The 13,410-nt window shown below is 39.4% G+C and overlaps 1 protein-coding gene across 1 annotated transcript in view; it reads left to right on the top strand.

Annotated features, from left to right (window-relative positions):
- The window catches only part of EPHA3 (EPH receptor A3), a 232,470-nt gene extending 222,954 nt beyond the window's left edge, over positions 1 to 9,516 (top strand). The window contains exons 16-17 of the mRNA XM_050908784.1: positions 7,153 to 7,308; positions 8,778 to 9,516. Coding sequence (XP_050764741.1) covers positions 7,153 to 7,308; positions 8,778 to 8,883 — 262 coding nt within the window. The 3' untranslated portion in view covers positions 8,884 to 9,516. The remainder of the gene's footprint in view (positions 1 to 7,152; positions 7,309 to 8,777) is intronic.
- Positions 9,517 to 13,410: the final 3,894 nt, after the last annotated feature.

Raw genomic sequence — 13,410 nt, 5'->3', positions numbered from 1 at the left:
ATCTTCCATTAATTTCCAAGTTCCAAGTCTGTGATGAGGAAGCAGCATGCCTGACTATGGGAATAAAAGTTGAAAAAAAAAAATTCATCTATGAACAGTTATGTGGATTTTTCTTTAATCCTCGAAATACGTCTTTTTTGGTAATTCATGACACTATGTAGCTGTATTGAGAAAAAAAAAAGGCATTATTTCTGGATTGTACTGCATCATTGGAGGTAGATTTGGGTTTGGATCTCTTTTATGTGTTAGAAGTTCTCCATTTAAAATACGAGTTCTACCACTATCATTATAGCTAAGGCTAGAAAAACAAGAAAGCCACTTATTTTCAGAAAAAGCATAGCTGAAATTCTTTTAATATAGTCCAGGAAATTTAGGGGGTCAGGGTCAGTTACTCTTCCTGATGAAAATACAAAAGTGTTTGAAAATGTATATGAATAATTCCTGATACATTCTTTCATGTGTTAGCAAGTTGTTTACAACCCCATCCTGATTTACTTGAATTTAATGTGTTGTTTGAATTATTCACTGGAGTAATTTCCTTGAGCAGTTTTTGGATGACCTGTTATTTGTGAGTAGTTGATTGCAAGTGTTCACTGCTAAACATGTGCTTTGTTGTCCATCGTTGTGGTGCTCTCAATGGTGTCAAGCGTAATGTTTGCTCTCAAAAGTCCAGAGGCATCATTTGCAATTTAAAATTTGAAGTTTGCTTCTCACAAAGTTTGTTTCCACTTAAAATCTGATGATTCGGTGGAAACTCTCTAGCATGCTAGCTTGGTAGGGTATTTATGAAAATTAAACTCAATAGGAGCAGTGAACAGGTCAAATAAAAAATTCAGATGGCTCCATTATGCAGCATAATTCAAGCCCTGTTTTTACAATAGTATTTGCAACAAAATAATTATTTGTGTTGGCTGAAGGTTTTGTTGAAAAGTTCCCTTTTTTTGCCATTCAGGTCAGAAGGCTTCAGATGCTTGACATATATTGCTGACGTGCTGTAATATTGCTTGTTTGCTTCTCCCTGTTAGGAACTTCCAGGCTGGAGGGCTGAAGGAAGATTTCAGTTTTAACTGGAGTGTTTCAGAGAGAGCTTACGCTTTGTGGTTGTCCAGGCATTAACAACAGGGTCTGGGTTTGGCCAAATGCTGCGTAATGCAAGCCTACATGTGAATTTTTAGCCTCGTTCAAAACCCAGCAACGATATAATCCGTGTCCTAAAATGGACTGCTTGCTCTAAAAGAATTCAAGTAATGTAAGCCTGCAATGCTAGCTCTCTTTCTGAAGTCTGTTAAACATAAAATAGTGAATTTATGGAGGGGGGAAAAACTTAACTACAAATCACAAAGAGAAATGGAAGATTACAGTAAATTATACTCCTTGGTGTCTAATCATAGTTTGGGTTGTGCGGGGAATCCGGGAGTTAGACTGAGGAGATGTTTAGGAACTTCAGTTAGTTAGCATGCTAGAGACAGAAAAGCCCTATTTTCACCTGACTTTTCCAGCAGTCATTAATACCGTGCCTGAGGCAGACACGAATCAGACATTATTCCTCCAAAGTTAAAAGTTGCTGGGGCTCACTGTTAACAGAGACAGTAAAATATCTATTTGCAGTTTCGCACCTCTAATTTGACTCTGCTGGTGAAACTCAGACAAGAATTCACAGCAGACCGAGTGGGGTACTGTATAATTTAAATAGTAATGCAGCTAGATCAGCGGGTGGCCTGATCGTGAGCATTTGCTGTTTACTGTGATTCTGAGAGATTTTGTTCTGCTGTTCTCAGCTCGATGTGCCGGGTTTACAACGTGAAGCCCTCGTTAGCGTTAATGGCAATTCTGCACTGGAAAGGCTGGAAAAAGAAACTGCACGGAGCCGTTGCCTGATCCTGCGAATGCTGCAAAAGTCTGTAGAAATTTACAGCGCAGCCAAATGTGAGATATAAGGGCAAGTCATACACAGCAAATGGTAGATGCAAAGAGCCAGAAAAGCGTTTTAGGAGCTCTCTGAGGCATTTTTCTCTCCCTCTTGTAAAGAGCCTATAGACTGTCCTAACAATAATGACTGGTTGCCGTTAAGGGTCTGTCTCTGGGCCAGCTACGAATCCCAGGAAATGGCCACATGACGTTACTTCTGCGGCTTAAAAGCACAGCTTAAGCTGTATTATGAGAAAAAGAAAACCATTTCAGCAACGTGCTGGTATTTTTTGCCTTCAGTGGTTTGGTGGTGGGAAGAAGTAAATTGAGGAGGATTGATACACCCAGGCATATGATTTATTACCCCACCAGGATGCTGAAAAGATATAAGCCCCTTGAAAAGCATATTCTGAGGGGCAGCTAAAGGACTAGGGAAGACTGGAGGACCGACCCATGGGGCAGTTGAAATTTTATTTGCTCATTATCCTAGAGAAAGCTCTGGTAAGTTTTTTGCCAACCACCAACATGGAGCTAGAAAATAAGTAGTCCAGGATGACATTAGAGAGATGTATCATTTTGCAGCAGGCCATCAGTCTCACCTGCATTCTTTTCCCCATTGATTATTTGTATTACCCCTCTTCATTTCTCCAGCTCTCTTTTGACTTCAAAGACTAGTCACAACCTGCTTATTGTGAGAGTTTACAAGTGTGATACGAAGCCCCTTGGGAAAAGCAAAAGTGCCACCCTAAGAGGTGAATTGTATTTTAGGGACTAAGTTAGAAATTTTTCTAAGAGTACCTTAAAAATGGGTGTGAAGAGGTGGAACTCCAAAGACTCTTATCTTTAAGGTCCAGGGATAATCAAATAAACATAATGACTTTACTTCTCCTCGGCATGTCATTTATTTACTAGTCTCCTGTTCATACACATGTATACTTATGATTCTGCTTGCTGTAGAAGATAAAACTAAAATTTGCTTTCTATGCCAGCTGTTGTTTTTTGGTTTATTTTTCTCTTGAAGTAGGAGGTACCCTTCTTGTTAGACCTGAATTCTGTGCTTCAGCTTGCCATAATCATAAAGCACGTAGGATTTGTGTTCAAACCAGGCCTGGCTCCCTCCTAGGGAGCAATTTCACTTTACAAAATCAGCTTATAATTACCTAAAATTTGCCACAGGAAATTACTTTATGTTTTTTAAATGTTTTCCCCTTTAAAAGAAACTGACTGTGGAAGGGGAAGTCCAGATTTAAAAACTGAAGGTTGGTTGTGTTGTTTGGAGGAAGGGATGGAAAGGGAGAGGCTACTGCAATACAAAGTCTGGGATTGTGGGTGCACAACTCCTCTGTGTATTTGCAGAATACCACCTTCATGCAGAAGAAGTAGCAGGACATTTTCCTTTTATTTGTCTCAGTTCCTGGATTTTACAAGTTAATGTATCCCTTTCTCGCCAGGCAGCAGCCGACCAGAGATGAGAACTTCATACTGTATTGAGAAGGGTTCTAATGACGTTTTCTATGGTCTTTGTCTTTACTATATGGTGCAGCAAAAGTTTCCCTGTGTTGTGACAAAAAGCTGTGCTGATGATAACAAACTATAGTTCTCCTTGCTACTGCGGATGACTCAAAGGTTAATTCCAACTGTTAACATAATGGGCTCAGCCAGAGAAAGGTTTCAGCAACAGGGCATTTTGTAACTGGCATCTTGCTGTTAAATTTGTCTCTCTAACCTGAGTCTTGCTGATTTTTTTTCAAGGCACCACATGTCAGTAAATACAACTCTGTAGATAGACACACAGTCAGGATGAACAGGATAGAAAGTCTTGCCATGACTGTCAAAAGATGACACGATGGGGTATATCATAGTTGGTCAAAGCAACAAAGTAAAAAGAGTTCCAAAAAAAGGAGGGGAGAGAAGAAAAGGCAGAGGGAAATGTTCTATTTCACTTCCCCTGAGCAAACATGTAATTTCCATGATTTCTTTTTAATGACTCTCTTCTGAAGCTAGTAGGTACTGATTTATGAAAAGCTGTAAAAGATCAGGTGGAACCCTGCAGGACGTCGTTTACAGCTGCACGGATTGCAACCCATCTAATTTGTCTAGTAAAGTGTGAGCTCATGGCGCACATCACCCAGACCATAAATTTCATGTTCAGACCTTCTGTCTAGGGGCTGGGTCAGGGGGAAAAAAACTGCCGATGTGTGCAGATGCTCTGAAAGCCCAGCTTTCCCTTGGTGCATGCGAGGAGACATCACAGACTCTTCGCAGTGAGACAAATTCCTGTTCATTGATAAACTGTCCAGATGTCCTCTCTGAGGAGGAAAGTAACTAATTTTTGTTTGGAATCCTACAAGGAGAAAAATGATACTTTACAGTGCTGGTTATTCTGAGGTCACTTGCATTAAAATTAGGTCATATTTTTTGTCCTGATGATACTTTGATCCAAGTAATAAACATAAAAGCTCTTTTGGGCCACTCTAATTCCTAATCCTGGAGACCTGTTCTATTTCAACTTGTTTATACTTTTTTTTTTTTTCATTAGTGAATCTTGAGTCAAGCCTTGTTTTATTAGATTTAAGTTAAAAAGACATACTAGGCTGGAAAAAAAATTCTCCATGCTTTATCACTAAGAACACTTCATAAATAGTCTTAATAAATGTCTTGGGATTCCAGACACTATACCCAGAAAACTATAAATAAAAAGCATTGGCTCTTCATGGGACAAACAGTAGTCAGGGAGATGCAGGCTGTACAGCTACTGAATGAAAATATCTTGGGCCTGATTATCAAACCTGAGCCTTTAACTGGAGGGCGTTTAAAGCTGTGTATCGCGTAGGTGCCTAAGTTCTGTTTTTAGCGTGAGAACAGTAACCTGGAGTGTGCTGCATCTTCTGTCCTCAGCTCAGTCTTTGTGTCAGCGCGGCCATGCTGTGCTTTCACTTCTTTGTTCTTTTCGTCAAAGGTAAAAGGTAAAAGTCTCAGTGTAATGGATGCGGTATCTCCTGATTCCAGTGCAAGTCAGATGCTATTGTAGTGCTGCTGATCTTGATGAAACTTAATAAAGACTTGTGTTGGAATTGAGAAGTTTTGTTTGGATTTTCTAGGCTGCTTATGAGCTTAAATTCACTGGTATTTAAATACTTTGTTCTCTTTGGTGCCTTTACAATTTACCCCCATTTATGTTTTTTCCAATGCTCAGAGATGGCTTGGGTTTGAGGTGAAGAGGGTGTTTTACAATTCAGATCAGTTCTCCGGTACCAGTAGCTGTCACCTACCCGTTATACTGCATAATCACTGCCTTTAAATTACGGTGTTAGTCTAACCACCCCTCATTTTCACTTCTTTCCAGTGACAAAAGTCACTTCAGATCGGTTCAGCTGTAGTGGTCAGATTCCTGTGCAGGTGATGTTTCACTAGAGCCACAGGGAAAAAGAATTATGGTGCAGAAAATAGACTGTAAAGTTGCAGTGATAACTGCTTTGAACATCCTCTAGTTCAGTCTCCTGTGCTCATGAGTAGCACCATCATAATAGCACAGCTAAGCACATGCTTAGCTTTAAGCTTGAGATAGACACCCATAAGCTATTTTACTTAAAATGGAGCATGTATATTTCTGAATGGGGGCTAAAAAGCTGTCCAGTATGGACATATGTTTGTCAGTGGAGGGAAAAATGCAGAAATAGAGTTGATGTCTCTAACAACATCTGACTAGTTGAGGAAGATATTATTGTACTAATTAGCACTGAGAGAGAAAGGTAACTGGAATTAGTAAGATGTCTTGTCAGTAGAAAGAAATTACTGATTGTATTGCTATTCAGGGGCTTCTCACACCTCTTAGAATAAGATAGCAAGCCAGTGAGGAGGAACAGCTGAGAACAGGTTCACCTTTCTGAGAGCTGGGTGTCTCCTCCAAGCTGTTTGCCTGGAAGACCTGTTTCAGAGAGGACAGACCCCCTGCCTGGAAATGCATGTGTGTCTCCATGGACTGCAGCAATAGTTCAGAAAACTAGCTGGGCCTATTTGTGGTATTTTTAGATGGCTAAAATGAGGTGTGGTAGAGCCTGACTCTAGTGACTTCATGGGGAAGGGCTGGCATTTATTTTTAGTCTTGATGCTCTCAAATAAGAAGTTACAGTATGCTCACAAGACCATGAAAACAAGAGTATTCATACCAGACGGAAATGAATTGCTGGATCAATATGGGAGCAGCCATTTCTGCCGATTGCAATATGCAAAGTGCAGGGTCAGCTGCAATATATTCCTCCTTGATAAAAAATTAATCATTATTTTGAGAAGGATATTTTTTTCTCAATAGCTTATAGATATACTTATGTAGATGGAAAAAAGTTTAAATGGGCAAAGAAGCATGGACATGTTTTGTTTGATTCATTGTGTAGGTTTTATTTGTTTCTTACTGGTTTCTTCATTGTTTTCTAAGTAGAGAACTTGGATGCAAATCATGTCAGTTCAGCATCCTTCATGAGCACCAAGTTAATTTCAAAGGCAGGAGATGATTCAGTTCTCACTTTTAAATCGTTTGTATGATATCCTTATGGAAGATGCAGTCTTAGAGTGAGCATCAATTTTAAACTGGACATGACAATTGCATTTTACATTTGGCTAAGTGTATTTAATAACAAATTTCCTCATTTCTGCCTCTGTGCACTGCAGAATGCAAGTCTCGTGCAGTTACATTTGTCTCACAAATTCACTTAACATTTGATTTTTAGATGATACAATTTTTTTAAAGCCACTGGTGTCTTATTATTTGTGCTTCTAACTTCGTAGCAGCATTTAGGATTTGTCAGTAGGCTGCAATACTCTTAACATTTGATACGTGTAAATTCTACCAACACGCTCAACTTGGAGTCTAGAGTGTACATCGTTTGTGTGTTGTTTGGGACCAGGTGAATCACATAAATATAATCTAAATTAGACTTGTCTTTGCTAGTGCTCCACACATTAAATGGTAAGGTAACGATACACTTCATGAATTGGTGATGCTTCAGTGATTTAAAAATGGGCATGAGAAGCTGGCGCTCTTAAGCAAGATGATTATGCAGCGTTCATCAGAGCTGCCAGCGTGAGTACATGTGGTGGCCTCAGCAGCAGATAACTTCCACAGACAAATAGAAAAGCCACATCTAGCCTGGAAGCTCCTGCCGATGCTAGTGCTAAGTTTAGACACAAAATAAATCCGTACGTATCCCTGCTCCCTAACTTTCATCACATTCTTTTTTATTTCAGGCCATCAAATCTTCTCCTGGACCAAAGTAACATTGACATTTCAGCCTTCCGCACAACAGGTGATTGGCTCAATGGATTTCGGACAGGACAGTGCAAAGACATTTTCACAGGCGTGGAGTACAGTACCTGTGATACAATAGCCAAGATTTCTACAGAGTAAGTTTGAATTGACTACAGCTCTTCATCATTGGTTGTGGCTGGAGGTACAAGTTTAAACATAGGCATAAGAGTAGCGTTTTTATATGGAGTTTCCAGTTTTTTGCTAAAATATTCTTACATTTAAAGAGACAAATGTAAAATATCGTTGTAGTTGCAATACATGTGCAGGAAATCTAAATGCTCTGGTGACTGTGTGAAGGCCGCAGTTCCATAGCTTTTTCTGACTGATGACAAGGAAATTCCCCATTTCTTCTGATACAGTAGCACCGTGCATCATCTGATACACCAGCATCACTTTCTTTCACTCACAGTTTAGGAGTTTCTCTGTTGATTCTTTATATTCTGCCTTTTATATGGGGATTTCCCCACAGCTGGCACGTGTGCCAATCTTTTCCTTTATTGCCCACACCATATTCCATCAAACCAGGTGAGACAGAGCAAACTCTTTGTAGCTGCTTTCCTCCTACATGCTAATAATTATTCAGGGGCTGAACTCCCTCCTGCCTCCAGTTTTGACATTTAAACATGCTAAACTTGCAAGTTTACAACTTGCAAGTTTATGACATTTAAATGCAATCTGTCTTTGTTCTTGTGATAAGGAAGAGTAGGGTAATGTTCTCTCTGCACCTGAAAAGGCATCAAGTACAGTTATGAATTTACTGCCAAAGGAAATCTTGATTCCCTGTTGGGCTAGCTGGATACACGACAAGTTATGAAGAAGTAAGCAGCAGCTGCGGTACCGACAATTAAACACATCAATGCCGTTAATTAGTGTATTATTGCAACTATAAAAAGGCTGCTAATGGCTTTTTATAACAATTACCCTTTGGGGACAGTGCAGAAATCCTCTAGGAATGCCCAATTTCCTGTGAGCCAGTGGTTAATTAGCCCTTTACAAGTGTTAAACCACTTCTGTATTGCACAAGGAACAAAGAGACTGGACGCCCTGGAGAAACGAGAGGTGAAAAACAGGGTAGACGCTGGAAGCTTGGCCATGTAGCCGTTAATCTCAGTGCTGATAGCAGAGTGAAGATGACCATTCAGAAGGCTCAGCGTATAATAGCGAGGTGTCAGCACTGCTCAGGAAAAGCGATCAGGCTGATAGGGGGATGGAGATGTTAGAGAGGCTCAGGATCGCAGCTGGCCCAGAAGTGAACCCCTTGCCCCTAAATCTCAGTGCATACATCACTGAAGAACACTATTTCATTGTCTTTTCTTCCAGGTAAGCAAACACAACAAGACTAAATGAGTTTTTACTCTTTTTTGCGACCTCCTGCTGTTTTCATACAATGGCTCTCAGTATTTTTCGTACCAGGGCTTGTGTTTCAGCAATATCGCCATACCTGGAGGCTCCTCCAATGCAGCAATATAAGATGAGCAAGTTGATTGCTATTTGCTCACCTCAGTGGTAGGAAACACAGAGACAGTATGCTCACTCACCCGATGCATCTTCTCTTTTTTTCCAGTGACGTGAAGAAAGTCGGCGTTACAGTTGTGGGGCCTCAAAAGAAGATTGTTAGCAGTATCAAAGCTCTAGAAACTCATACAAAGAGCAGCCCTGTTCCTGTGTAAGGTACCAAAATGATGTTGCTCAGGAGAGAAAAACAGAGAAAAGTTGCGTCACAGGGCAAAAGTGATGGCTGATAAACAGCAGGATTTAAAGAAGTTCTTTGCAACAGCTTTGGAAATATAATGGTTGAAATTTCAAACCCACTAAGACACTCAAATATTGAGTATAAATGCCTTAAAAATAGGAGCGAACTTGTTTTCTATCTGTTAATCCTAAAGGGTGGGTGCTCTTGACTGACTGTTAATGCAGATGGTAAATTTCAAAAGAAAAAAATATGTAAAAAATCCTTCCAAGTAAAAACCAGTGATACTAAAACCTAGAGCCATTTGAATATTAAGTGACTGAATAACACGAAAACCCCATGGACATAAAAGCTGTGTATTTGATCTATACAGCAAACAAGAAGAAAGAAAGACTTGCAGTATTTTTATACAGAAGAGATCTGTAACAGGTATTTTATTTCTTTAAAAGCAAGGAAAATAGAGGACTATACCTCACAACCTGTCTGGCCATATTTACTATAATGTCATTGTAACATGCTATTTCAACTTCAGAAAGGAATACAGAAATAAAGTTTGTAGTGACTTTGAGTTAGTTGACAAAAGATTTTCGCCATTATGTTAGCTTCCCTAATTGTGTTCATTTAAATAGAAACAAGTCTTAATTTTTAAAAGACTTATTTATTTCCTTTGTTTTTTCCATTATTGTTTATATTTATGCTTAAATACCTTAACCTGGCTGTATTATTGCCAAGTGCCAAATATTATCAAAACTTCAGTGGTTCAACCTGAGAAATTGTCTGAGGGTTAATTCCTAGATTATTTTATACTCATAACATCATATATGAAATACAGAAGGAAAGAAAGATGGTCTTTTTTCCAGCTCTGACACTAGACAAAGCATCTGGACTTGTTGAGATTCCTTCCATTTGCTGTGAGTGGTATTTTAACCCGGGCTTGAGTTGTGGCAGAGTTGTGTGCGTATCGATCTCTAGATCGGTATCTGCCCCGATCAAGCACATACCTCTCATTCACTTCCCAAAGGCCTGCCTCCCTGTCAAAATAAGGACCCCTATTCTCAGGTGGTGTTCAGGTGGGAGATTTGCCTAGCAAACATAAAAAAGAGTCAGGGTTGCATCCTGCGTTAACTGAGGATGCTTTTTGAGTTCACTGGGGAGTGGTCCATTTCTGGCTTCCATCTGGCAGGCTCTGCTCCCAACGCTGGGAGCTGGGAGGTGTACTACCATGTGGGCAGCCACTGGTAGTTAGGCTGAGAGGGTGACTTGCGGCCAAGGATAAATAGATTGTTTAAAAGGATGACTTAAGTTGTGAAATGGGGCTTTGGTATGCAATTTTACCTAAGTATGAGCTAGAAGACTTCTGTCCAGGCACTGCCATCCTGTAGGGGACTTGAGTTCTTGGCACAGGTTCCGTAGGCACCTGTTCCTTGAAAGAAAGCAGAAAGGAGCCTATCTTTAGGAGAGCATTCATGTTTGCCGGTGGAAAAAGGAGCCTGGAAGGTGGGATTTGAGAGCCCTCCCCCATCTTCAGCATCTTCTCAGTAGCGAACTCCTAAGCTGTTGCTCTGGAGCATGTCAGTTCCTGTTCTGAACAGACACGACTCTTCGCTCTGAAAATGAGTGGTTTAAATTGCAGTGTGAGGCACTTCTTGTGCTACAGACAGGCGAGGAGCTTAACGCTCTAGATGTGATTCCAGGCACGCAGACGTCAGGCTTTGGGCGCTAGTGGAAACCACTCTGATTCCCAACTTGCCATGCTGGAATCTAAACCTGATTCTGATGAATAACAGTGAGTCCCTAAAAGTCCAAGACTGTGGGGGGGCAGATGACTATATGGCACGCCGCCTTTCACTGTGCATGCAAAAGCAGGCAACTAGTCGTGCTTGCTTTCTTGTATTGGTTTGGTTTTTGAAGCTCCTTGTAGCATAGGACACATAAGTAAGGGATGAATCAGCTCCTAGGATTTGTGTGGCTGAATCAGCTTTTAAATTGTTCTTCATGTGTCCGGGACTTATAAAATGTAGAGATGCAACGTTTATCACACATTGCTAAGTAGAAGCAGAATTAGAGACTTTTTAACGAGTGCTGGCAGTGAGCATGCTGTAAAGGACTGGATTTGAAACACACTCACAGGATAATAATTAGTAATATTTTCTGAAAGAAAAATGAATGGGTTTTAAAGTAAGTTGAAATAAAAAATGAAAAATGGAAGAAAATGAAAATAAAGCACTTAAGATGTAAAGAACACTTCTCCTTATCTGCCACAATCTATCGTGAAATGCAGCATGCTGAATAGAAAAGCTGTATTTTCTGTTGCTTAGTTCATTCAGAATCTTTCTTTTTTCTTCAGTTTGAGATTGCTCTAAATCAGACATTGTCAGTGAATTTAAGTCACCAAAATCCATTTGCAGACATTGTCTGTATGGGGACAGCTTTTTATAACATATTCCTCGTGATGTTTCTTTTCAGCTTCATTCTGCCGCTGGAGGGTGGGGGGCAAGGGGTCTGGGGTGGGGGGAAAACTTCTGTGAAATGCTTCTGAAAACACAGAACCAGTTCTTAGAGTTTTAGATGATGACTGAAAACTTTGCACCAACCACCCTCAATTTTCCTTTAGTATCATATCGTGTTCCTTGCCCACTGTTTGAGCATGCTCAGCATAAAAGATTCAATCTCACTGATGCTTGGGAAAAAAGAAACTCAATTTTGCTTTTCTTTGCTATTAGGAGTAGGGAGTTTTAAAATACGTTTAGTTTTCTCTCCCTGTCAAAAGTTGATTTGTACTGTAAGTGGCCTCTGTTGCAAGCATCCTATACTCCCTGTCCCCATGTACATATGTATACATAGCAGTGTACAATTCTTCATTGTGGAGTAGAGATACTAGAATTCATGTGGCCATCTTCCTGTACAGGACTTGCATCAGTTATCGACATCAAGCAAAATGCAACTACTCAAAAAATGACATGCCGTATTATTGGTTTTGTATCTTTAAATATAGTTTCCATTTTATTTATTTCTGTTAACATATCTAGTTTTGTGCTGTTACTTAGCATTCAATAAGCAATGTATAGATGTGATTTGATTGGCAATATGTATTTACTTTAACTTGTATTTCAAAGCATTACTTACTCATTTAGATTATATATTGTGCAATTGTAGATGGCCTCTTACTAATGTAAAATGATTTGTAGTGGAAACATTTATATTTTTATAATAAACATAATGAAAGTATTTTTTACATACTGGAATACTGAGGTGATTGCTTGGAGGACAAAGTAAATTTATTTGATTTGGAGAAGTGCGATAAAATTGTAATTAAATATGGATAAATTCTGAGTGTTAAAGCATGGGTTCGGAGTGAAAGCTAGATATTGCCTATATTATCTATTAAATGAAACAAGTAGTGCAGGTTTTAACTAGACAGACCAGCATTTGTGCTAAACTGACTTACATCAGTCAAAGACTTTACTTTCTCCATGGATACGGGAAAACATCGCCTACTACAGACTGCCTATGGGATATTGAAAAAGCTGTCGTTTATTTTAGTTGTGTCAAGTATTTCCAAACTTTTGCTTTTTTTCCTCCCTTGCCAGTGGACCTCTTTTCATCTTATTACTATGTTGAATACAGTAAAAGATGTACTTTTCAACAAAATAAAAAAGCCCACCGCTTACTGTAATTTAACCCCATGATCATTTCTTGCCTCTGAGTATCTGTATTAGATAATATTTTGCTCCTGTTTTGTTATGTCCCTACTAAGTTGTTTCTGTATGCTTCTCTGAAGTACAGTGTCTTTGAAAATGCCAACATACAACTCAACTTTGCATCTCAGGAATTATCTTCCTAGAAAAATAGGAGTGGTTTGAATGTTTGCCAGTTACTTGAGGAGTGAAGTTACAGGATCTTTCTGTACCATAAATGATTTTGCATGCTTTTGTATATTACTGTGCTTACTGGTGCAAAACAATGAATGATATACCTATCCTGGAGTCTGTAAGTTGATAAACTTTATGGACATGGATGTAGCATACTTTTTTTTTGGCATTTTGTCTTGATATCTTCAATAGACAGGGGAATCGCCAAAAAGAGCTACCCAGAATTGGACTTAACTTTAAATGACAACAGCTGGACTGATATCCACTTTTTCTTCGCAACACCAGTATGTCTCATGCTGTGCTGCAGTGTGTACATATGGTGTCATTTTAACTTCTAACGAGTGGGTTTCGATGCTATACTTGAACAACAGGGAAGCAGCTCTGTTGGTCTAATCTATGCAATATGCAAACTATTTACATTGCGTATAGGTTTCACTTCAGCAATTGTGTTACACTGACTTGCGTCTATCCCTTTAGCCTTACTGGTACATTGTATTTGCTTTATATCCCCAAGGGCACAGTGGATATTAATGCTTTTATAACTGTTGCGTTTATCGTAAAATGGTATTAATACAGCCAGTTCTGGAATGACAGTAGGATGCATTCACATGAAGAGCAGCAGAAGAAGCAAATGC

The sequence above is a fragment of the Gymnogyps californianus genome, chromosome 1, assembly GCF_018139145.2.
Source record: "Gymnogyps californianus isolate 813 chromosome 1, ASM1813914v2, whole genome shotgun sequence".
Lineage (NCBI taxonomy): Eukaryota > Metazoa > Chordata > Aves > Accipitriformes > Cathartidae > Gymnogyps > Gymnogyps californianus.
The sequence above is the reverse complement of the archived record's forward strand: the minus strand, read 5'-3'. Positions and strand labels throughout refer to the sequence as shown.